The sequence below is a fragment of the Poeciliopsis prolifica genome, unplaced genomic scaffold (assembly GCF_027474105.1).
Source record: "Poeciliopsis prolifica strain line A6 unplaced genomic scaffold, Auburn_PproV2 SCAFFOLD003, whole genome shotgun sequence".
NCBI lineage: Eukaryota > Metazoa > Chordata > Actinopteri > Cyprinodontiformes > Poeciliidae > Poeciliopsis > Poeciliopsis prolifica.
Window position 1 is genome coordinate 12,800,751 of NW_026562378.1, and position 26,388 is coordinate 12,827,138.

At 35.2% G+C, this 26,388-nt stretch overlaps 1 protein-coding gene across 1 annotated transcript in view; it reads right to left on the reverse strand.

Annotated features, from left to right (window-relative positions):
• Positions 1 to 26,106, reverse strand: part of rad18 (RAD18 E3 ubiquitin protein ligase) — a 28,914-nt gene extending 2,808 nt beyond the window's left edge. Inside the window, exons 1-12 of the mRNA XM_055025349.1 lie at positions 25,964 to 26,106; positions 24,069 to 24,147; positions 22,239 to 22,300; positions 21,423 to 21,493; positions 16,481 to 16,887; positions 15,038 to 15,137; positions 13,676 to 13,863; positions 11,341 to 11,411; positions 10,986 to 11,046; positions 6,480 to 6,608; positions 5,745 to 5,871; positions 3,036 to 3,080 (exon numbers count right to left, since the gene is read on the reverse strand). Of these exons, the coding sequence (XP_054881324.1) occupies positions 3,036 to 3,080; positions 5,745 to 5,871; positions 6,480 to 6,608; positions 10,986 to 11,046; positions 11,341 to 11,411; positions 13,676 to 13,863; positions 15,038 to 15,137; positions 16,481 to 16,887; positions 21,423 to 21,493; positions 22,239 to 22,300; positions 24,069 to 24,147; positions 25,964 to 26,014 (1,391 nt within the window). The 5' untranslated portion in view covers positions 26,015 to 26,106. The remainder of the gene's footprint in view (positions 1 to 3,035; positions 3,081 to 5,744; positions 5,872 to 6,479; positions 6,609 to 10,985; positions 11,047 to 11,340; positions 11,412 to 13,675; positions 13,864 to 15,037; positions 15,138 to 16,480; positions 16,888 to 21,422; positions 21,494 to 22,238; positions 22,301 to 24,068; positions 24,148 to 25,963) is intronic.
• Positions 26,107 to 26,388: the final 282 nt, after the last annotated feature.

A 26,388-nucleotide genomic window follows, 5' to 3' on the forward strand; every position in this document is an offset into this window, starting at 1 on the left:
GCACATGAGGGGTGTGCAGCTGATATTATAAATGTATACAGAACCCTTCAACCTTATATAATGTATTTAAACCCTTTTCTTTCAGTTGTCTAGATGGGAAAAACAATTCCAGTTAAGGAATTTTCATCAGAACACCAGGTGTTAGTGGTAAAAGTTTGGTTAGGCATCCAAGTGGGGAGCATTACTGGTGGGTTAAAGGCAGAGAACAGAGCTAAAGCTGTATTTCATAAAAAGAAAATTCCTTCTCCGGATGGTTTCAAAAGCACTCTTTAAATCATGAGTCTATAAAACTGATGTAGCATTCTAAGACCCACAGTTCTGGTCAATTATGAATGCATACTGGTCATATATTTAATGGGAGCTCGTTGAAACAAACTTAAAATCTAAAAAACAGCTTTTCTATCTCAACATTGGTCGGAAAATGTAGAAAATAAAAGTCAGATTTCAAAACGTCTTTGTCCTCTTTGTGTTTTACCCACTTCATTTTAGATAAGTTTTAAATAGCAGCACAACCAACCCAGAGGAAGACGTGACAGAACCATGTGTGTGCACTGAAAACAACACCGCCTCGCTAATACGAGGATATGAATCAGTGTCCTTGATCGTGGTTCGCAAGCGAATGAGCTCCAGGTAGGTGCAGTTATTTATTTGTGTCCTTTGGGGGTGAGGAGATGTGTGACGGTCTTATTGCTTGTCAAAATCGTTTGATTGAAATGACAGCAGGCTAGCAGGAATATAAATGATAAAAAACACATATAAATGTATTGAAAAGAATAAACAGAGCTGTCAGTCAGAAGAAAGCTTGGTGATTATTTGACCTTGAAGATGTATGACTTTTTAACATGCATCATTAATATAACAAATTATTTAACGTGGATAAAGGAATGAAATAATGTTTTAAAAAATGGCAGTCACAAGAAGATGAATATGGAGACCGAAAACCTGTCCACTATTTTCCCACAATCTGTTTACAGGCATGACTCGTCAGGTTGCAGTGTTGGGGAGGTGAAGCACAAGGAATCTGAATGGGACGCTTGGGATCTAGAAAGCTTTCAACTCTGCAAGACTCTGCCACAAATCAGTTGGGCTGCAAAGGGACAACATGCATTCAATGACTGGAGCTACTGAAAAAACCACAAGGTAGCTTTAGATAGCGAAAGCAGACTTGACTCGTGGTTTCTTGCTGCTGGGCAGGGTTTTCAATCTCCCTTTGTCAGGTCACCTTGGACAGAACAGCCTGATACTAAAAAGCCAAAATAAAATAAAAGAAAAAAAGAAAACATGACCCAGGAAGATTACTTATGGCATCAGGGTGTGTTTCACACTTGCCTCGAGTCTAATAAGATTTTTTAGTGGAAAAAAACACTAAGAAATGATAAAGGTTATACATATTTCCCTGTTCACTTAAGTGGCATTAAATCAAGTATTTTGGGTTCACTGCATATAAGAAAAACATGTTATGTGGATTTTATTATGATCAGTAAAATGCAGATGATTTCTGCTCAATCATGCCACCATATTCATTATGGACCATATTCATAAAGGTAAACAGCATTAATTTCCTACTGTTGAACTCGGTGATTTAGCTCCCCAAATTATACTAGAATATATTTCAATTAAGCTAATTTATTGGCATCCTTTCAAAAAAAATTTTTTTAGTGCAGAAACTATTGCACACTGAAAATTGGTAAAAGGTGCATTTTTATGAATGGTGAAACAATGATGTGCCGCTTTTGTACACATTTTTGCATTATTATCCTGTTTGAAGACACACCAAAAAGTAAGTTTTAGTTTTCAGGCAGAGGACAAAATAGCTGCTTTTCAGTACTTCAGAGAGTTCAAGATCCCATTCTGTTCAAACTGGGGTCCTAAGCCATGGGACACCCACACCAAAGGGGTGTCAAGATACCAATATAAAAAGTAAAGTCTAAATCTTAAAGACATTGTGAATGGAGATAAGCAAGTTACAGAAAAACTTTATTGGGTTCATGCAATAATAATAATAATAATAATAATAATAATAATAATAACAAAGAAAAAAGGAAATCAAAGGTCCTCGACAGGAACAGAAACTGAAGAAACTCAGTTTCTTGTCCTCTATTCTGGTTGGAAAAGCATTTTTCTAAGTCTCTGAGTCAAAAATCTGAATTTTATGTATGTTGTTTTAAACCATTTTCTGCAACTACAGAACCAAGAAATGCATGCTAATTTAAATCAAAAGCACAAAGATTTAATTTATTGCAGAACATTTGATATAACTGACAAGATGGAGATGTGCATACTCAGAGAATTCACTTCACATTTGAATTAAAGTGTCTATCCTAACAAACACGTTAATAATACTCTGAAGAAAATCTGTAGCTTTCAACTATACAACTGAAAATTCCATGGTGTAAATAGAAACTCGACTACTGTCTCACATGTAAGGAGACCGACACATGCAACTTTTCAAAAATGTGACAATCTCCATGCTGAGTAGCAAACAAGACAGACATTTATCCTGTTTTGTATATGAATAGTAAAAACCTGTAGGCTTTCATTTTATGCAATAAGCAAAAAAAAAAAAACAAGTTTACATATAAAGCAAAATTTCAAGAACTCAATGTGAAAAATGTGAAAATGAACAGACTTACCTATTTTCTAAAACAGTAGCATTATTTAGATGTTGAACTTTTTTTTTTTTCCAGAAGAAAAAGTAAATCAGACTTAATGTATTATTACCACAAGGTTGACATGGATTTGGTTTAAAAAAAATTATTTGCAGATTAATTTTAATTTAATACATAATTTGTTTCTATGAGCAGAAAGATTCCGAAACATCCACAAGTTGCAGCAATCAATGTTGAGGCATTGCTTTTGCTTTCTGTGAAGCGAAGGAGCTTGTTTTAGGTGACATTCTGTTCCAACATTCATGTTCACCAAATGCTAGACTGAAAGCAAAGTCACAGGCAGCAACAAGCGTTTTTCAGCAACTATCCTATTGAAACATGTCTACATTTATTAAAGAAAGATGAATAGCTAAAGAAGCCACTTACTCATTGTTTATGGAAGATTCTGGACCGAAAATGTCTGAAATAGAACTGGAAAGGGAGAAAGAGGAAAGAGAGACAGAGAACAATATGATTTAATTTACCAGCTTTAAACTGAAAAAATAATGATCCGACTTCCACCTAAATAACTCTAAAGGCAAATCTTTTACAGCCAGTTGGGTTTTTGTCCCCCCACTGAGGGTCTGACATATCCAATTGACCTATTCATCACAGGCAACGCCATATTACCCACAGTCTGTGCAAAATGTCAGAAAGATCTTGAAGTGGTATGAAAAGGAAAACCTCGTCATACCCTTGTTCTAATCGACTCTTAAGGGTGATTTTGTTCCATCACACACAAATCTCCAAAGTCAGCCAAGTATTGTGTTAATGCTCCATCAGCTGTCCTTTGCCGACAGCACAGCTGATGTGGCTAAGGACTAGACTGTCTTAATTAGACATATCACAAATTTATCATTGTTACTATAACACTCTACAACATACTAATCTCAAAGAACTTCCAGGACTGTACTAAGTGTGGTCTTCACTTAGGCTCTCTATATTTTGCCATTAATATAATTAGTGGCACTTACTGCTAAATGTAGAATAAAATGTTTTACATGACAAAGAGATGTGAAAGTGGTCAAGTCATAAAGAAACTACAACAGAGTAGTTTCATCACCACAACAGCAGATGTCAGGGAGAAGCAACTTTTTCAATCAGATCTTTTTGAGATGAAAATATATTGTTTTGTTCATTTCCAATAACTGAACAAATTAATCATCATCACCAAAGTTTGCTATGAACTTAAAGCAGATAACATTATGAATACTTAATTATCTCAAACCATAGATTTATTGTCAAACCATATAGTTATTGTTACATTCACCAATACTTTTGCATATTTTCTCCATTATTAATCAGCTCTAGTGTTGTCTAGTTTTAAGCAGAAAAAGTGTTTGTCATTTCACTAACAATATTATGTTTCATGACAGAATATGTCTATGTGATGATTATATTTTGAACAAAATTCATTAATAATTTAACCCATTATGGAGAAAGACTTTAATTTTGAAGTCAGACTCTCATCTGCTCAACGGCAGATTCTGGCTTTTATTCTGAAAACTATTTAAAAGATTTGTCTGAAATGCCAACATAATCCCTTATTCATGACTGGTTTAGTTCCTTTGATAATTGGGAACCTACTATTAATATATCGACCTTTTTTTTTGTTGTTGTTGAAAAGTAGCAAAACATTTTTTTTGAAAGCCCAAATCAATCTTTTATTGGTCTGGGGTCAATATGATTGTAAAACCGACTAAAATGTATGGCTCAAACAATAATATGATGGACTATTATTTTGAAGAGTATTTTCCAGCTCTGCTCTTTGAGCTTACATTAATCCGTTCTTCATCATAATAGGTTTAAATCCTCAGGGAATTTTAATTCTTTTAACGGAACATGTCCTTTTAGATTTAACCACTGCAGTTTATTTATTTCTTTTTATAGCTATACATGGTCTCGCCCCTTCCTCCCTATCCAAGGTGCTCCCGCACCATTATATTAACGGCAAATGGCCTGTACTTGTAGGGATCCCAAAGAACTTCACACTCCATTCAGTCATTCACGGGCTGATTATCTATCCTATGTCATGGTGTCGCAACTTGCTCGCTCAGGTCAGCTGTTCCTGAGAGCATTCTGGCGGAGAGGTGTGTGCTTTTACTGTGACTGGTCCTAAAATGAGGAATGATTTACTGGTGCACATCAGGTAGAATAAATCACTGTTTTTAAATCACTTCTTAAAACTCATTGCTTTGCCTTGGCTTTTGACAACCAATGAGATCTAGACTTTAGTTTGTTTATATTGCATCACAATATTAGATATTAGTAATTACATATAGCATATCTTGCTATATGTAATTACATGTAATTTTTGTTATGTATTCTGCACAGAACATTTCTCCTTACGGTAGCAGAAAGTGTTTTATAAATAAATCTCAATGCAATTTAAGGACATCTAAGGTAAACTTTAAATAGCAGATTTGTTTAATTGCTGCAGCACTTAGTTGAAACAAGAAGCAATAAGTATTAGTTGAATAGCTTGGTACATGCTGATTTGGTCTGTAATTTGGGACTTTAATTATCTTTGATTATTGTGATTACCTTCTGAGCAATAATTGAGCTAAGATGAAATAATTGCATTGCTTCACTGTAGCACTTTGCATTGCTGATTAGAAAAGATAGACCTAACTGGTTCAGACGTCTACAACTTGTCTGTACATCTTGATTTGCCTTAAATTAACTGTAAAGTGGCTGATAAACATAAATAAACAAGATTTACTGTTAATCTTACAGTTCAACGCTTTAAGTGGAAATAGTTCCACACAAACTAGACTTGATTTTTTTTACTTTTAATAATGTGTCTGTAAAGTACTAGTGTGTACGTAAATAATTCTACTTAAATACTACAGTTCTTATAAGAGCAGTAATTATAATTAATTTGATTTATATATTTTAGTATTTCTGTTTTTAAATAAAAGTAATGTGATTATGGAATATGTCATGAAATGTGTTTATTTTGTTTCTATAACAAAATGCCCTGAAACAATGCTAATTTTGTTTAGACTCATCAAACCATGAGAACCATATACCATAATGGAAACAGTTAAGTCAAGTTAGGTTATCAAAATGCATAAAACTTAAATGATTTCTCACCTGCTGATGGACACGTCACTAAAGCTGGGGCTGGATGGCAACTCCATTCCACTTGCAAACGAATCTTCATCATTTTCTTCATCTTCAACCTTTATCACTACAGAACGGTTTATTTCTCCAACATGAACTGCACAGAATACAAGAAAATACACTTTCATTACACATTTTCAGGTATGTAAATATGTACCTAAAAATATGTTTTTTGGCAACAAAAAGGTCAGTTTTAATGTTGACTTATTTATCCAGGGTTTCACCAAGTAAAGTTGTTCACAGAACATATGGAGATTTCTGATCTGGCATGCGAGTCAACTGTATTTGTGCTTGAATATTATTTTTTCTTTATATCCATTAGCAATAAGTTTTAGCAAGTCTGCGTTTATTAAGACCAACTTTACTATTCAAGCATTCTCAAAAAGCAGCTGGTACAGGATAAGTGAGAACAGGTGGACGGTTCTCAATAGTGGATTTCTAAGAAAGACTGAATAAAAGGTTGTTCTGAGCTAGAACTTATGTACCAAATTTCTGCTGCCAGCACATTTCCAGACCATGAATTATAATAAGAATCTGGAGTTTGAGCTGTTTAAGACCCAGTAAAATCCTGTTGTTGTGTTGTGAACAGTGCTTTATTATTTAAGAGCCTGCACTTGTGTTTTCCATTGCTTGTCTGTTTTTGTAATTAATAAGCCAACTGTTGCTGACAGTTGATATGACCAATAATTATCACTGTTGTAATACCAGAAGAATGTGAAGCTTGGGTCTCTTTGTCCACCTTCACTTCCTGCTTCATATGGGCTTGCCTGGTGCTCTGCAGTCGGCCTCGGACCTGTGCAATTAGCCGGAAGAAGTCACCACTGTGCTGCTTTCCTGTGGACAAAGGATATATTAAAGAGCTATAGAGATACATGTGTGCGTCAGTGCTATAAACGTAATGTTTTTCAATAACTGAAGTGGTAGCCACGTGGGTTAAAGAAAATAATACATCATAGCAGACAACAGAAAAACTTAAACGAATGCAGAGTAATATATATGGGGACTCATATTGGTGGTTCGCTTTTGTTCTAATAAATAAAATTCTCATTTAAAAGCCACTTTCTGTTTTTTACCTATTATCTTTGTCGAATATAAAAATTGTTTCATGATTTGAAACATTTAAGTATGACAAAAGCAGAGTAAATATGTAATGTGGAAAATACTCTTTCAAAACGCTGTAAATAGTGTTGTAATGCGTACTTTTTCATGGTGTAGGGAAAACAACTTCTCCAAATGGAGAATTAAGGCAATTGATGCTATACAGGCATCTGTCAAAGATGCTTCTGTGATGCTTTCCAAATAAGTTATTCCAGTCATGTTTCACCAGGAAAAGACCCTGGGGCAAAACAACGACACTATAAGATTAGGGCCTCACTGGCTGGGAAGTGTCATGATTTCCTCTGCTGGAGAATCCTGAGTCTGTCTGCAGGAGCCAAACCAGGATCCATATAATGCTCATTCAAGTTAAATTATATCAAATTTGACCACTGCATTTTTTTACTCTCTTGGATCTTTTGTGATTTATTGCTGTTAAATGAGCTAATGTTTAAATAAATTAGAATAAACAGATTTGTATTTTCTCATTTCAGAAGTTATAAAGTGATACAGCAGCATTTCTATGAACAGACTACATCTCTCTGGTCTATCATAGTAGACTACGTGGCAGCTAGGGTAAAAGGGAAATACTGCAGCTGTCTAAACCACGTAAGCATTTATAAGTCTCATTCTTAATTTTTTTGACATGTACTTTCTGACCTTCCAATGCAGGCTTTGGAAACTCATCAACACTGACATCTGATGTGACAGGAAAGTCTAAAAACAGCAGCTGTTGGTCTCTTTTCTAGCTAGAATTAGTCGTGGAAAGTTGATCAAATGACGACTGCTGGCTGTGATATGCAGGGAAGCATGCCAATTAGCAACACATCATCCTTACAGAACAGTTACTGGATGAAATAATTTACTGGGACAATGGTGTCTTTGTGCCCAGGTGCTGCCAAAACAACTATGATCAGTCAAAAAAAATAGACCCACGAAGGTGTGCATTGGTATCCAACACCAAGATGTTAACAGATGATCATTTCAAGTCTTGAAAGTTAATACGCATAAATCCATGAATTTTGTCTATTTATCCAGCACATGCCAGATTTAAATTTGGAGAATTTGCCGGCCTCAAAACAATGCTGTATTACTTGGAAGCATCATCCAGTTAAAAGAACTCACAGCCATGATGAATTTTTTTACAGTTTCCATAAAACAATCTCAAACAGCATACTTCTTGCTGTTTATATTTGTTTTGTGTTGTAAAATCATTTCACTTGAAACCAATGTCAAAAAAATTCAAAAATAAGCAGGTCACACTGAAAAAGTCTACAAAGTCCTGAAGGATTTTGTGTTTGCATGAGTATATGCTCCTTCCACATTCATATTTGCTCACTCACTGTTCCCCATGCCAGTAGAGTGACTCATCCACAGCCTCCTCTGATAAATCAAGAGGTTATCAAACCAGAGCAGCTATAAATAGAACCCACCTCCTGTGAGTCACATCCATTTCTCAAACACTTTTAAAGTTAGCTGTATGAAGTTATTTTCAACAAGCTCTTTATCCAACTATGTCAACATGACTTGAATTGTGATTAGGATTATGTCCTCTGATACTAAAAAAATATGTCATTACATGTGGGTTAAGCCAGTTATCTTGACATCCATGGTCACTAAAAAGTAGGAAACACACTTTCTATTTCATCATATCTAGATGTCAAATAATACCTATTCATCTGCACAGAATTTGGTACTGCACTGATAAGGGTATCGCTCCAGACAGAGGCTTTCTACACTGATTAAAAGTTTGGATATGGTTGTGTTACAATGGGCCTGTCTCAGACGTGAAATGATTTTATATTATGAACAAGCACGTATTCAAAGGAACAGCATACATCTCTGTTGTATTAATATGCAGCACTTCATTCCACATAAAACAGCACCCTGCTGATTCTGTGAATCTTTTGTACTACAATGGATGAGGCAGGCGCTGACACTTATAAAAGCTTAGACTTCAGGGAACTGTCAAAGAGCGATTCGATATTGACTATACCACTTTACCCCAGTGCTGTGCCCTGGTAACAAACAGCTTGCAACCAAAATAGTATAAGAAATATACAAATAAGATGAACATGACATTTTATGATGAATTTTTGATAATTCTCAACGTAGAAAGTCTGAATATCACTCAAAAATAAAATAAAAACACAAAAAGGAGAGTGTAATTGAAGTGACTAAAATTGAATCTCAGATCATTTTGACACTTGAGCCATGAGACGGTTAATATCCAAGTTTTAAAAAGAATGTTTAGTCCTGTGATTCTCAGAGTAGGTTCATAATAAGAGGAGTAAACAAGCCTACTGGATATTTACTTAGCGTATTTCCTCTGATTTCTTCTTCAAATGTGTCAACCCGGATTTGTTTTTGAAATATACATTCACCAAATTAGTATTTCCACGGTGACAGGCACTACCTGGACAAGCTCAAGTACCTAGTAGAGCCTTTGTCCAGCCACAGCACAGGAGGAGTTTATTTTGTTGACAGTTTTGGAGCAAACATTGCCATCTCTCATGAAAGGGCTCAGGTACATGGTCTTTCTGTGTAACGATCACAGTGTATCACTGTGTGATGCGGTATAAATGTCATGAATACACAGAAAGAGGATAAAAAGGAAACAAAAGAGCTACAAGGATAATATCTGCTGTTAAACGTAGTCAGTCATAAAAAATAAACAAAGATCAGATAAATCTATAAAAAGAATCAAACTTCTTCATAAATGTAGAGGGTTTTTCTTTTAATGTAGTGAAATCATGGGTGTCATTGGTTTTTTTTGCACAAATAAATTACATTAATTGTAATGTTTTTAAAATACAATACATTTTTTGCCTCTAGTTTTTAATATGTTGAGGCTCGTTTGCTTCTTCATTTCAAAGAGAATAATTTTAAAACAGTATCTTATTTTCAAAAATAAAACTTATCTTTTCAAGATTACTGACAGTGTTTCAGACATGCCAATTTAGTTAAGTTCTTCATTAATCCCCCAAATTTTTCAGATAGTTTTATTTTATGCAGAAATAGAGGCACTTTCAAATGAAAACCGTAATGCTCAGTACTGATTTCCTCCCCCTTTTTTCTGTAAAACGTTTTTGTTGTTTATTGGCGGGCCTGGAAAAAAACTGTCCTTAGGCCCAACCAAAAAAGTTGGAGAACTAATGTTAAAGACTTGGTGCAAGTAGAATATTTATCATAAGGACAGTTGGGGCAATATATGGAATTATTTATTTGTATTTCTAATGAAAGTGTTTTTACTAGCCTTTATTCAAATTGATTCACAAAATATTTGTACTGTCTGAGGTGTAATCCAGATCTCTAGATAAGTCAAGAGTCTCGTCTATGCCAATATGTAATAGGGTTTTCCAACCCAAGTCAAATGAGTTGGTAACGCTACTTGTCCTTTGCAGACAGAAAGTTGATGTCATCAAGAAAAACTGTGTAAATATAATAAAAGTAAGGCCTAAATTAAGAAAAACACAAGTACAGGTGTCCCTGTACTTTTCTTAATGTTACTGATTGCAAACTTTGTTAAAAGAAACCCAGAATCCTCTTAAACTTACAGGTCAAATATTTCAATAACTTTGAAGACTGCACATCTGGCACAAAACCACTGATTGATGAAAGTCTGGTTCACACTGTCCCCACACTTTTTGAACAAGACTGACTGAGAGTGTAAAACCTACATCCCTCAAGGCTTTCTCACAGCTACCTGTTTATTCTCCACCATTTCTTGAGTCACTTTGTCTTTATAGAATCACCTAAAGGCTGCAGCGTTTCTCATGGCGTTTGAAGACAACAAAATGAAAACAAAAAGACAAAACTGGTTGATTTACGTCACTGCTGGCAGCTCACTCTCACACTAAATATCTCAGAAAGACCTGCTTATCAGGAACTGTCGCACACGACAGCCTGCAGGTCACTTATACCATTCACATTCATAGTTCATAGCCTCCTGCGAGATAGAAGTGGAGGGTAAACTCCACAGCTGGTAATAGAAAAGGATGCAATAGGCTTATGTAAGTGGGTGAAGCAGTATTTATAATCTTGAGTTTAAAATAAACTACTTGGATGTAAAACTAGAAAAAAACATCACAACAGACAGAAAGAAACAGCACTTACTATAATTTGAATGCATCTCCTCAATCTCTTCCTCAGACTGATTCTTTGTGAAAACCATGACCTGCAAATCAATAAGGTGAAAGGAACGTTTATGAAAACAAAGTGACAGGCAAAGTCTTTGTTAAATTGTCAGTAACAGTAAACTTTTTTTAACTATAACTTCTAAGTTTTTTTCTGAAATTGGAACAAATAAATGTTTCACACATTATGAATTTGCAACTAAAATGCCATGTTTTTTTCAGTCATAAAAATATTAAATTACCTTTACAGCTAAAATCAGCAACTCTTATGAAAAAAGTACAAAAACCATCAAAATTAATATATCTTCAGCTGTCTTTGGTAAATAAATACTTACAGGTTTAGTCTTCTCCTGCATCTGACTTCTCATCTTCTCATTGGCCTCCACCTCTCTAGCAATCTCTTCAACTGTTAACAGCATAGAAAGAAATCTTTGAATCAGCAGTATTATAAAATCCAAACAAAAGAAACATCCAGTGGGAGTAATGCCTTGCAAAATAACTTGTATTCAACTTTGTTACAACAACAGAAATAAACTTCACAATTTTATTAAATAGACTCAAAGAAAAAAAATCTGAAGTAGCAAGAGAAGGTTTTTCTGTTATAAAGCATCTGAAAGGTGTGGCATGCATACCACATTTAAACCAAGAATGCACTGTCTCTCAACCAATCAATGCTCTGAGAAAATAAAAATGTAAACAAGAAGCATGACCGGTGTCTCATCTTTTTCTCCTCCTCAACAGGCAACACCCTTATGTCCAACTGTGAGCAGAAAACGTTTTAGAGAAATCTCAGAATAAATGATACTGAGCTTAGAGATAAATTACTCCAGAATGCTCCTGTTAGACGAAGGCTATAAATTAATGTCAACTACATCTCTGAATTAAAAATGACTACCTATGAAATGATCTCATCCTCTGAGAAGAATGTCTGATCACAATACATACCATAGTACCCTCAAACTGCTACACCAAGTCTGGAATGCAGTATAACAACCTATTGAAGTGAATCCATTTTATCTTTGTAGGTTAATTAATGCAAAAAGAATTCGTAACAGCTGGAATTCTTGCAAATGGCAGGAACTTTCATGGTCTGCTAATTTAATTGATATTCATAACCACATTAATATATTCAATTACTGTTTCTCTTTTTTTTAATTACAGCCATCCTTTGTTCCTGCCTTACTGTGGTTAGTCCTCTGATTCTATTTGCACATTTTTTGCAAGAAAAAAAAAACATATACAAAGTGACTTCAGGTTGACCTACTGAGCTGATAACCACCTTCACAGAATGAATTCTTCCTCACCGAGTTCCCTTTCAGACCCTGTCAGTTCAGGTCTTATTTCAGTGTGGACAATTACACTCCAGGCTCAGCCACAAAAGCCATAGCTCTCAAGGAAATGCTTAATACATCAAACTTGTGTGTTTTTGTTCATTTTTATTCAGTACTTATTGGAGAGAAACAAAAACGAAATGGTGCTCATGACTGAAACATAAGACATACAGCTAAGTAAAACAATCAGTTTAACAATTAATGACTCCCTAGAGAAAAAGTTCTCGTTTTTAAACAATATTTTTCCAAGTGCATTCCCATGTCTTTAGAAATGTTGCCGTTTTATACAAGTATTCCAGAAATTCCTGGTAGTGCCAGGTTGATCTGTTCAAACAATAACATACAAATATAGACAAAATATGAAAGTGGAGTCATCAAACTGTTCATTAGGAGATAGAGAGATAAAAGTAAAAGACCCTGTGAAAACACAGGCTGAGCCCGGAGTGTAATTATCCACAGTGAAATAAGACCTGAACTGACAGGGGCTGAAAGAGAACTCAGTGAGGAAGAAGCTATTAATCCAAAAGCATAACAGAAGCAGAAAAAAGGCCAAATTGCAGTTTGTAGTTAAGGACAAAGATTTTATTATTTGGAGACATTTCCTGTGGTCTAATGAAACCAACACTGCATTGTTTGGCCATAATGACCATTGAATATTTGTAGAACAAAGGGGGAAAGTTGCCAGCATGAGTATACCTTCCCAGTTGCAAAGTATAGGGGTGACAGCATTATGCTATGTAGCTTTTTTGCAGGAGAGAGTGATAAACTTCTCAAAATATATGGCATCATAACAAAAGAAAATGTGGAAATACTGAAGCAGCATCTACAGACATCAGTCAGGAGGATTGGCTTGGATACAAAGTGGTCATCCAAAAGGTCACAGAGCCTAAGCTTGCCACCAGATTGTTTTCAAAGTTACTTATAGACAACAAAGTTGATGTTTTTGAATGTCCAATTAAAAGTTCCTGATTCCAAGCTCATACAAGATGTGTTGCAAACAAAGCTGCCAATCAACCTGACTCAACAAAATGTAAATGCAAATTTATTCATCATTTTTGTTCTTATATTTTAGATTTTGTGAATCTGCAGGCTTCCACTTTGCTGTTGGCACACCTACATTTCCCCACTGAGGGACATTAAAGCATATTTATATTATGTTCTTTCAAAAAAAAAAAAAAAAAACAGAATCTTGCTCATCATTCTGCCATTTTTTCAAATATAAATTATTTCTATAGTCCTAATTTTCCTAAAATGTGAAACATTTTATTATTTGATATCAAAAAATGTCAACGTGTCTTATCTGTTTTCAGATGTATTTATAAAGACAAGGCTGTCTCACCTGATTTAGGCTTCAGGGAGTCACACTGCGAGTTGTACAAGTAGACAAACTCTTTGTGTCTTTTGATCAGCTGGTCCCGAGTTCCCTGCATTGACAGATGGCAGTCCTTCAACCTCCTCTTCAGATCCTGCACTGAAAGGAGATTGTACACTAGCTTTGCCATCGGACGCACGGTTGTGCCTTGAGAGCTGAAGGAGACAAATGAACAGATTACCCACAAGAATAAAGTTATTATGTGGTTCTTTCTAGGATGATCAAGTTAATTACTGATATTAGCATAACAATAAAAATGCAAGGTTAATCAAATACACCACATACATTAAACTTATTTTGTGGAATGATTATAGATAAATAAGACACCTGCCCTTAATTATGATAAAGCAGTGGCTACACTGCTTCACTAACCGAAGCACATTGATGCTTTACAAATCAACAATCAAAATGGTTTCAAGGGCAGCTTTAAAAAAGATCAATCACTTTATAAAGTCACACACTGCATATTGATGCAGTCTGCAGCCAAGATGAGGTCTGTGACATTAAATGCTTTTTACAGCCACAGACGGTTTGCAAATATAAGACAATCATTTACCATAACATCACCCAGTACAAAGACGGACACTAAAGGGACAGAAGAAATTTAAAGCAGAACTGCAGCAAGAATGAAAATGAGAGCCCAGAAGTTTTGAGTAATTTGTTGCCAAAGTCAGGCAGGTGATATTAGTTTAAAATCAGTCAGTGTGCATTTGAGGCCAATGCAGCTGGGGCAAAACTGTTATTTCATTCCATATTGATCATAATTTCAACCTTTAATGTCACTAATAAGGCAGAAAATGCAACATGATTTAGCACATTAAAGCACACAGCACATTTCTGTCAGGTAACCTTAGCTTTAGGTTTGTCATTTTGTTATCCAACTTATATCAAGTTCAAGTAAATACAGAAATAAAGCAGTGTTATTCAAAAATAGGTCCTAAAATCAATTAATCTTAAAAAGTATTGTTAAAAAGTACATTGTTTCAACAGAATTTGGTTGTCATTTTTTATTAATGTTAAACAAAAAAATTCTGCCGTTTCCATCAATATTTTTGCTTAGGAATTTTAATCAAATTCAAAATAAGGAAGAATAAATGTTTTCGGTAACTTTTTTTATAATTAATAATTATTTTAGCAACATGAGGAATTGACAAACTTCTACAGATGCAGCCTGCCGACAGGCTGCATCACAGTGGGGTACTGGAATAGACCCGGAACAGAGTGTGGTGAGAATGGTAGAGGACATCAGCAGTCAAAAAGGAGTTGCTATCCATTTTGCTACCAGTGAGTTTATGAAATTATTAAAGAATAATAACTTGACTCCTTTACCTCCTCAGGCTTTCCTTCTTTTCCCCGCTGGAAAGACACGTGTCCAGATGTTTGTTGATAAAGTGCTGTGTCACACTAACAGAGCACACAGGACACTCAACTAAAAAACAAAATTTAAAAAAAGGTTAGGATGAAGGCTTTGTTAGCATCTTAATCGACACTCAACACTAATTAATCATTTAGATTCCTTACTGCCAAGCTTAATTTGACTGCAGAGCATAAATAATGAATCTTAACTTGGTCCCAGCCTATTATGTTGTCACAGCAAACTGCATTGCTGACCATACTCATTCAAAAAGGTTAATATGTGAAATTACTTATAACCACCTGAGAACCATGATTAATGATTCTAATTATTAACTACAAGTCATAAGAACAGTAATACTTACAGAGGAACAGTAAAAAATAAAATGTCTCCTGAAATATAAAACATTATATTTGTCACTTAGCAAAAGCATACAACCACTTAAAAATTTATAACTCATAAAAATTCATACATCACATCTAAAGTTAAAAGAATAAAACTACAATTAGCTTGACTGAAATTTCTGAAATATAGCAGAAATAAAAATTTATATTTGGAGCTGCACAACACACTGAACTGCACTCATGCAGATGAAATGACTGCAATATTTGGAAAGTTTCTATGTCTTTTGAATGGTCATTATCTTTTCATCCCATGCCTGCATTTCTAAAACTGTGCAGGACTATTTATGATCATGTTAAATTTGACTCATCACTGCAAAGCTTAAACAGCAAAGTTAACATCAGAACAATGTGGCAAGAAAACCAGTTCAGATAGGTTGATGAAATCATCTGAAGTAAAACAATCTTTCAGGTTCAAACCTGAAAGATTGTTTAAAAGAAATAATCAAATCAGTCAAAAATCAGGATTGGATCATCTTGTCTCCCCCTGATTGACTGATTAGTGGTGGACGGGTCTAACTGGGTCAAATCTGCATTAAACAAAATAAGACTGAGAGCTTCCTGCATTTTTAGAAAAAAAAACATCTACCAACATAGTAAACCTTGATGCACAGTTTTTAACTGTGCTTTGATGCATAAATGCAAATAATCTTAAAACTCAAGTCAAATATTCTATTGTATTTAAAACTATGTTCTTCACGAGAAAAAGAGAAGAGAAAATACAATCTACAGGAAACTGAAAAAGCCTGATCAGAACATATTTTTAAAAAATATATAAAGTGTAATCATCTTATTTCCTGGAAGTTTAAAGATCTGCAACCCCTCTCTCGTACTCAGAGCTATGCATGGAATCATTATGTGTTGCTGTTTTGCAGCTCTAAATGTGCCTTTCTAGTCCTTGTTTTTTTTCTCATTTCATGCAGTGGTTAGAGAGGCAGAAAATGACATGAAAGGGAGCAAAAAAAGCAGCTAAAAGGGCAACACACTCCTAGTAGCACAAAGCTAAAATGGCTGCACCTTTTATTACAGGCTTTACATCTTTTGATGGTGATGAGGAATGTGCCATCTCAAACCCAGTAGTCAGACAAGGCGTGACCTCCTGTTTCAGGGACATCAGAACCTTGACAGACGGTTCCTCCACATCCACCGGTTCTTCCTTTACCACCGCTGACATTTGAGCTTTTTCAGAATGTAGGTCAGAGCCCTTTGCTCTACAGCTCGGTGTTCTCTGCACTTCTCCCTGGTGAACATCCTGATGAGTTTCTTTACCGGGAGGTGTTCTGGTCTTCTTTTGGAAAAAGTGACTTAAAATGGAACTGCCGGACCTCTGGCTGTTCTCCCTGGGAGTTTTGCATTTGATTGCGGAAGCTGGGGTCTTTGGCGATATTGGAGGGGATTCAAAGTTAGCTTTTAGTAACTGCTCCCTGGAAAAAGAATTAACAAAAGCAAAGTAAATAAAAAATTCAATATTAAACAAAAAATATATTTTCATATGTACAGTTCATGCAGGGAAACAAACTGAGAATCCTCATTAAGCATACTGAGCACATCTGAAAGAACCTATATCCACCAGTGCCTGCTTGTGACATTTGAGAGAGCACTTTAAGGAAATCTGCTGGAGCTCACTTATTCTATGGCTCGTCTGCAGAGCTAAAAAAGGAGACACTTTGGCCACCGTCTTGGAAAAGTGGAAAGCAAACAAACTGCAGCGGGCCATTGCTTGGCAATAAAATGAACTCAATGAGGTGTGTAATGTTCTGCTTTCCATATCTAAAACTCCTTGGTGCTTACTGTTTCCATTAGAGCAGGTTCATGCTCATGCATGTCTGTGACCAGATACACACACATACACAACCAGTGTGATGGGGGAGCAGGGTCCTCCCATGACACTTTTCCTGGTAGCATTCATCCTTAACACTTCATACACTCAGACAGGTAGAGTCTACAACACAGTCACAAAAGAAACCCAAATCAAAATGAGTGATGAGTTGTTAATCTTATAAATTCCTATCATACCTCCCTGCAGTACATCTAATGACAAATTCACTGTTATCAATTTTGTTTTTAACCGCAGAAAATATAAAACACTTAAAAGCAATGCAGCATTGTATTTACTCAGTTTCTCAGTACTTTAGGAGTCTTCATGGTTCTTAGTGCTAAAACACCAAAGGGCGTTCTTTTATAGGTTCAGAAAACATCAGATCGTTAAACTAGTCTCAATGGCACTTAAAGGCCAACAACAATGTTACTGGTGATGCGTCATTATAGAGGAAGGAAATAAACTGCAATCCATTTTTAAACATGTAAAAATAAAACAACAATTTACTGTCTTCAAAATTGATATCACTTTTAGCTTCATATTTTTAGAGATAAGCATCTCATCTCCTATCAGTAAAAATTCCTGTTGGAATAAAACTCATTTCAAATCAAAATCTACCAGAGGTATCAAATTTTCACTAAAGTTTATTTACTGAACTTTTTTCTCTAAATTGGATTTCAAACTACAACAATACGGTAATCAAATTATGTTTTTACTAAACTCAATTTCAGTTATTTTATTTTGCTACTGTGAACTTTTTGGAATTTTTAATAAGGTAGTATGTTTTCGTTTTCATTTATTAACTGACTGGTAGAGACCAGGTGATCCATGTTTGTCAAGTTCATGTTGAAAAAATGATCTTAAATATGATGTGAACTTATTAAAAAGGCAATCTATGTTCAAATCAGCCTCGACTCGTTTCTTTCCTGATAAAATATGACTACATCCATAATTCATTAATGAGCAGCAGAAAGGAGAGCACTCATTGTTTCTAATATGAAGATGAGAAGTATCTGGAGTATATGCAACCTGTTTTTAAATTATCCAACTGTCCTCATAGGAGTCAAAATTAAAAGTAAAAAAGAAAGAAAGAAATTCAAATTGGTCGACGTGAAAAGTTTTTCCTTGACAGCAACGTCAATCATTTACACTTAAACTGATTCTGAGAGTGCAGTGTGGAAAAATTGTTGTGAATTTCAAGTGCATCATGAACATTTCATTAAAATATAATTTATAAAGTACATTTGAGAAATAGAAGAAAACCTGGTCTCTAAGTGAGCAGAAACTTGCACAATTCTGATAAAAAATGGCAACTTCTGAGCAATTTGGCAGACTGTCTGCTCTAGTCCTAGTATTTCTATAAATAATCTCTATATTGATGCAAAATAGGTGTAAAAAACTAAATAAATAAAACCTAAACTCAACTTAAACAGTCGACACTTTGGTAAGTGTGTAGACAGTAGGATTAAATACATTTTAAAAGTGCCTCAATTAGTAAAAATATGTTTGGTGGAAATTAAACACATTTATCACCAATGTTCAAACCCAATTTAAAAGTAAACTAATGCAAGGAGAGACTGTATGATGAGTGATATCTGTAGCTATATATTAATGAACCACTGTGATAACCACTGATGGTTCAGCTTCTGCTTTAATGGCAGTAAATTATGGATATCATCCAAAAACTACTTAATGCAGTATTTTCACACTGAGAGGCCGATCCCTGAACATATACAACAAACAGGTGTTTGAAATAATTATCCTAAAACATTTTCTACACTGATGTGTTTCTACTGCAGGCAAAAACTAGAACCCATAGAAAGAGCAGTGTGGCCCCAAACCATGTAAGCTTTCAGCACCTGGTGGGGGCGTCAGATAAGGCTTCTGCATGTTGGTGTTCCTGCTAAAGCCTTATTTATTTATTTTTTTTTACCCAATTTTCCCTTTATGACAATCTTAAAATGTCCTGCAGTGTGTGGTGTGTTGAATATGCCCGATCTAAAATCAGGCATATTCAACATTGTCTTGCCCCAATGATTGCACCCTGTGCAATAATTGGGCCGTCACATTCAACACAGCCTGTTGAATGTGACGGGTCCAAGGCGTAGATCATCTTGCATGCAATGTTCACATGGTGGATATTGAGCTCTGAATTGGTGACAACCCCACCAACTTTCCCACTTGGAGTTATTACTTTTCAGGTCCTTTCTATACACTTTTTCTTCTTATTTAAACTTTTGACTAAAATAATACACATAATAACTTTGTTTTAATCAATCATGGTGTACAAGTGGAGAGATTTGTTTTCTTTTGAATTTATTTATTGTTTTTATGATGTCCAGGGTGCAGCCAGTCTCTTGCCCGATGACCACAGCAGTATCCACAAACCCCACCAAAATCCAGGGAGGAAAAAACGGATGGATTTTCCTTTTTTGTTTTGAATATTTTAGTGCCATTATATTATTTAAAATTTTGTCCTTTGCCCCTTTTCCTCACACATAAGAATTAGGAGAATGGAGAAAAGAAAAGCTCTCTTGGCTACAGGGTGTGAAACCACATCATATTCTAATATGAATCTAGAACTATGTCTACATAAAAACAGCACTTTATTATGACTGGGCCACTTACAAGAAATTTCCTCTCACAGATGCCCAGAGCCGGACAACAGGAAATTAAACTCTGGAGCACAGAACGGCAACATAACCCACTTATTCATAACAGCGATGTTGATCAGAGGTTTTGCTATTGGCGGTGAAACCCTTCATCGCATGATTGATGGAGGAGACAAATATTGCAGCTTATTGACAGATAATAGCACTCAAGCGTTCTGTCAGCCTTTCAGCCAAAACAATGAAGACAATATTAAAGACACAGTTTCAAAGATGAGTATGACAATTTTTTCCCTAAGAGAGAAGAGCTCATTTGTGAGCTCATTTAGTCAAAATAAGACACATAATTTGTTTTATTTCTAGTAAAAATCTTTTGTGATCTTGAACCTAAAGAACAACTTCAGGCCTGAGGCCTAAATGAGCAACCTATTTTTCTTATGTTACTGGAAATAACTTCACTTTTCTGTTCAGTGTCACACTGCATGTAAGCAGGCCAGCATTTATCAGTTTCTCCATGACAGGCAGTGAATGAAAGCAGGTAGAAAGCTTCACCCATGAGGCAGGTGTCATCTATAACAAGACAATCTGGTCTCAGGCTATTTTTTTTTTCCTACGCTGTCTACACGTCACTTGGGAAAAACTCAACTTGTCTGCCTGCAAAGCTTCCTGTAACCCAGCTAAGACACTGCTAGCAGTATTTCTACCCTGATGTAATAAAAAATAAATAAATCTACAAAACTCTCAAGTGTGTGTAAAAGTATATTACACAGAACATAACATGACCTGAGCTGAGGGGAATAAATTCCCAATGGATTTACAAAACAAATTAGAAAGATTACAAGAAACCAATAGCAGCTTTTATTTTCTAAAGCACCAAGACATCCCATCAATAACTGTGTAATTCCATGAAATCACCATGGTAATCATTTTTCCTCCCAGGTATTAGAAGCATTAAAAACAAATGGAAGATATATTGAGGCAATGCATTCATGTTCACAGTAAAGTCAGCCTGATTTCCTGCTCTGTTGCTGGTATTTCTGCTCGTCTGCTTCTAAAGAAGTGACTCTTGACACACACAAACTCCACAAACCTTTTGAATGACAAGAACTGATGAGAGGGGAATTTTAAAGCAAAATTATTAACATACAATATTTGCAAACTCCTGCCTATGTTCTCAATGTAGATCAAGTTGAAAAAGCTTAGCTCTGCTCCATTGTTTTCTCCTTGCCTGCAGTGATTGAGTGTCCCCTAAGCTGAGCTAAACCACCGGTTACCCACCCCTCCGAAGGAAGAAGTAAAATAAATCTCTCCAGAAATAAAAACTAAGCCATGTCTGGCTGAAACAATGTGCATTGTTTTGATCCTGGCTCCAAGACTGTGCAGGCTCTGTCAGACAAAGGCATTAAAAAAAGAAAAGAATAATTTACTCAGTTGATGCTGTGTGCAACCCTGCAGTTTTTGTTGCAAAGAAAGCTTCATTTTTCTCTAAACATGACAGTTCACTTCATATTTGACACAAGCAGTTTCTTACCTTGCAGCTTGAAAGTTAACGACCAAGTCATCTAACAGGCGGTTGTTTTGTAAGTCCTGTTCTGTCATTTGCTAAAAGAGAGATGAAAAATACAGCATTAAAAACACTTATTGGAGATACAATTTTGACATTTCACTCATAGAAAATTAGAAAAAGTTAAAAGTTGCATTTATTTCTTTAATTTAAATCAGAAAAGTGAAAATCATTATATAGATTTATTCAATATGTCAGGTCCTTTTTTCTTTTCCATCATTTTGATGATTATTATGATCGCTGTGAAAGCTACATGCAAAACCTCAAACAATGAGGATTCAGGGTCTCTCCATCCCACCTTCCACATCTGAGACCTTGATTCCAAATGAAATGCAAATTTACTTTCATCTACTAGCTCCGGGAGCGCAGTCTCCACGTTGTGAATCTTATTCACATTTTTTTTTTTGAACAAGCTTTGCATCACAAGCTTCTCAAGGCTGCAGTTATTCCTCGTGCTTGTGCATTTTTTCCTACCACTTTTTTCCTCATTCAACTTTCCAATAATGTCTGCATGCAGCACTCTGAACAGTCCACTTCATTAGCATTCACATTTTGTGGCTTACCCTTCATTCAACAGGTCTCAAAGACTGTTGATTGAAAAAACCAGAAATCACCCACAAGATTAAGAGAAACAAATGGTTGAAATACATGACTGTTGAATAAATCTGTTATTGAGTTTCACTTCTTGAATGAAATAAATGAATTAAATGAAGTATTCAAATATATTTCAATTTATTGCAATGCACATAAATGACAAAATGTCTAATTCATCTCGATACTTACCGAGTTGCAAACTGGACAAAGCAGCTTGTAGGACAAAAATTTTCTGATGCACAAAGAGCAAACTGGAAAATGAGAAACAAACAGATTGTACTGATTCTAAAAGCAAATAGATACAGTTTTTGTTTCCATTTAGATTCATTCTTATTCTAAACTAACTTATACATGTACATAAAAAAAAGTCAAACTTTTTGCACTTTCCATTAATAAGTTAAATAATTAAAATAATTTACTGAGATTCAAGGTATTTTGATTTGAACACCTCCCTCCCCCAATTTCTTTTTTTTTTTTGTGCGTTTTCCTTCTTTTTTTGTATTAGAGCAACACAGAGACTCAAACATTTCAGCACAGAAGCTGAGGAAGGTTAAGGTGAAGTTGTTGCAGAAAGGACTTTCTGATTTGGACAATAAAGATCTGGTCACCTGACTGTTTTTCCCAGACAGCAACTGTCCTGTCCTGTCCTGTTGTGCTTTTCTAACTCTGGTTTTGTCTCTCCTTTGTCAGACAAGATGCTAGAAAATGGGAGCATCTCTATGACAGACAGTGGCGTGTCTCCCTTCAGCGTTTGGTGCTTTAAGCCTAATTATAGCGCCATGAGTCATTCAGATAAAAAGTGTGTCTCCCCCTCCCACCTTCAGCCTCTGTGGAGGTTTGTGCACTTGTTAAATTTGACGTGAAGCTAGAAAATTCTGAAGACACACTAAGCTTAACACTGACAAACTAAAAACAAGCCTGTATTTTCAGAAAAAATATTTGACTTTTGAAAGAAACAAATAGAAAATTAGGCTGAATTTACTCAAGGACTCTTAAAGTACTTTTGTTCAATGTAAAGCTTTTCATTAAGCACTTGAAAAAGTGTTTTTAAATATAACTTATACAGTACCCAAAACACTTAAGCATAACAGGGACAAATGTGTAAACAATCTAAAATTAAATGCATTGTGCACATGCGCAAAATGTCCGGATATACACAATAACATGCAGGTACTCCATAGCATCATGCCATCACTGTATTTTGTGGCAGGAGGAACTGCCAGAGCACTTCACAAAATAGATGACATCCTTGGAAAAGACAGTAATGAGTAAATATTCTATCAAAGTTCCATATTGTCAGGCAAGAAGTTAAAGCTTGAGAATAACTGACTGAACACTGACTATGAGCAAACAACCAAATTAGTGACAAACTGTTTCTATGATAACCATTTTGTAAATAATCTGTGCCCTCACGTTTTTCCATTGAACAAAGTCTGTGTGCCACCAAATCAAACTTGAGGACTCACAAACTTTTTTGTTCATACGCAACAGAGACAGCTGACTGTAAACATATTCGTGAGAACTGTCACAAACATCCCCTCAAGCATTCAAGTAACGGTATGAGCAGGAACTGCTGGGAGACAGAGCATAGAGGAATGACCAATGAGCCCTATCTTTGTTTGCACCAAAGAAAACTGAATGGTCTTCTGCTGTACAGCTCGCAAAAGGCAAGCTGTATAGCTTTACGTAACTTTTTTTCCCACTATGCAAATACAGTAAATAAAAGGTTGCTTCATATTCAAAATTATGACAATAAACTTAAAGATTGTTTATATTAGGGCTTTATCAACATTTTGGCTATGAATGCCAGTGTTTTGTGGGCAACACTAAAATGAAGACAAACCAGAAGTGACTGATTTGACTTATTGGAATTAAAAGTACAAAGTAAGTCTACTCCCTTCCAATGTACTTATCTATGCCAGTGCTCCAAAAAAGGCCCAAGAATCCAATTAAAATGCTATTAAGAATGTTTCAAGTTGCACGAATATTGACATTTTTCAGGTTCGGCGCAAGACTTACAATTGTGGGAGCACTTAGTCATCATTGTGATGTTGAGAAAATCATAGCAAATTGGACAACGTAGCAGGTTATCAACAGTCTGTGGACAAAAACATCAAAGTTGTGAATTAATTACTAAAACATTGTGCAATACAAAGGATTAATAGAGTTAATAAGGTTATGGATTTTCCAGGCACATAGAGTCGTTGCATAACACAATCAAGTACATTACTTCCAGTTGTTATATCCTACATAAACCAAACATAAGTTAGAAGAAATTAGATTTCACAATTTGATGTTTTAAAATTGGCTTCAGTTTGCTTATGAAGCTCAGACTCTTTCTGACATCATCACAACAACATTTCTCCATTATGCTGTTCATAACTGTTCTGAAGAGGGTTGGACTGAGAAATACTTAGTTTTAAACATAAGCAGATGTGAAGTTCCACCAGGTGTTTGCCAATTGCTGCTGCATATAAATGACCGTGCCTATAATAAATGCCTTTGAAGAGTCAAACCAGCTTCAAGCTCTGTCAGGGAAAAATTTATTTGCTGATGTGTTTAAAGACTGAAAAAAGTGGAAGATTTTAGTTTCAATAAACTTAATGAACAAAAATAAAATATCCAGACTGTGTGGGGCCCTTTCTGTCACTACCAGATGGATTGATAAATCTTTTTGTAAATGTTTATAAGGAATTACTTAACTTGATGGCTGATTTGATGTATAATAAATCACAAATATTTACTTAAAAATTTAAACTGTTTCAGTTCACACAAACATAGTTGTATGAAATCAAAACAGCCTCCTTTGGCATAACTTGAAGTCAGTAATAGATATTTTAATATAGAACAGAATTCAGTCAAATAATTAGATTAAAAATCATAACAGCCTTATTTATATTGTGTAAAATTATAAGAGAATTATAAGAGAAACTGAAAATGATATGAAATTGTGTTACTTTGAAAGCATACTTGCACAAAAAAAAAGAAAAAAGCATTTAAGAGTTACACATTGCCAGGTGGCTGAAATCCTTAAGACATCCTTTTTAACCCCATCAGGCCATTAAGTGCACCACATTAAAAAAAATCTAATTTTTGTCAATTAGCAATTTACTTACAGTTCCACAACTGAATAATGCATTTTTGTCCTTAGACTTACAATCAGCAAGCTGAGTTTTGGCTCATATAACAATATTTAAAATTGTTAAATTTAACATTGACTTGTTTGAGAGTAAAATATAAAATTTCTGCATTACTTGACATCAGAATTTCACAAAAAAAAAAAAAAAAAACATCAAAACTTCTTTAAAAATGTTATTGGGCTCCTTTATGGGTTTTTTTTTTTCTGTAATTCCAGTGTTTTAAAATGGTTGGGATTTGCCATAAAGAAAAATCACATTTTTAAATCATGGTCTGAATAGAACTGAACTATATGGGAATTGTTCTGAATCTTATTATGAGGCCGTATTGGAGTGAATCGAGTTGATCTGAATTCAATTAGATTGAGGAATTTGTTTGTTTCATCGACGTTGGTTGTGAAATAACCTTAATTGAAAAACATCGATTGTTAGCATTCTCTTGATAACTGTTCAGTCATGTCAGCGTTAGGTTTTATGCTGTTTCCAACATGAGCGTTTATAGCCGTTAGACTTAAAGTAAACACATGAACCGTGATTCATGTCAAAATTTATGCGTTGTCGTTATGAATCTAGGCTAACAAAATATTAATTATTACTGATTGGTCACTTACAGAACCAAACATCTGAGCGGAAATGTTTTTGTTATCGCTTTTAGTTTTGTTTTTTCTTCCTCGAATTGCTTGATAAACTTAACGTTCCCGAGAGTGTACACAGCTAATGGGGCTAGTTTTGAAATCAAAACACGAATATTTCAGCACAGACAACGCCATGACTCACTTTTAAACACGCAAGGCTGAGCGGTAAATCCTCCTCAATGTTCTGGGCCATGTCTCTGGGAGAAATTGTATAACTCTTGGGAAAGATTTACGTAAGTTAGCTCCTCTACTTGTGCCTCTCATTCGACTAGCTCCCGCCCTGAGAGCAACTGACGTCAATAAATAACTTCCGGTACTGGTGCTGCATTCACGCCCAGTGGGGAATCTGGCCGTGAATGAAGAACCATTTTACTTTTCTTTTTACCCATTTTAGCTTGATAATATCCTTTTCTTTTCTTTTTTGTGAGGGATTGTTATATGTGCCATTCATCATTAGGCTCTAACAGCAAAACTTTATTGGTTCAGTTGGGGGAAAAAACAGAAAGGATGTAATTTCTAAGCCCACTCTGAATGTCAGAGGATGGAAATTTTATATTCCATAGCCAC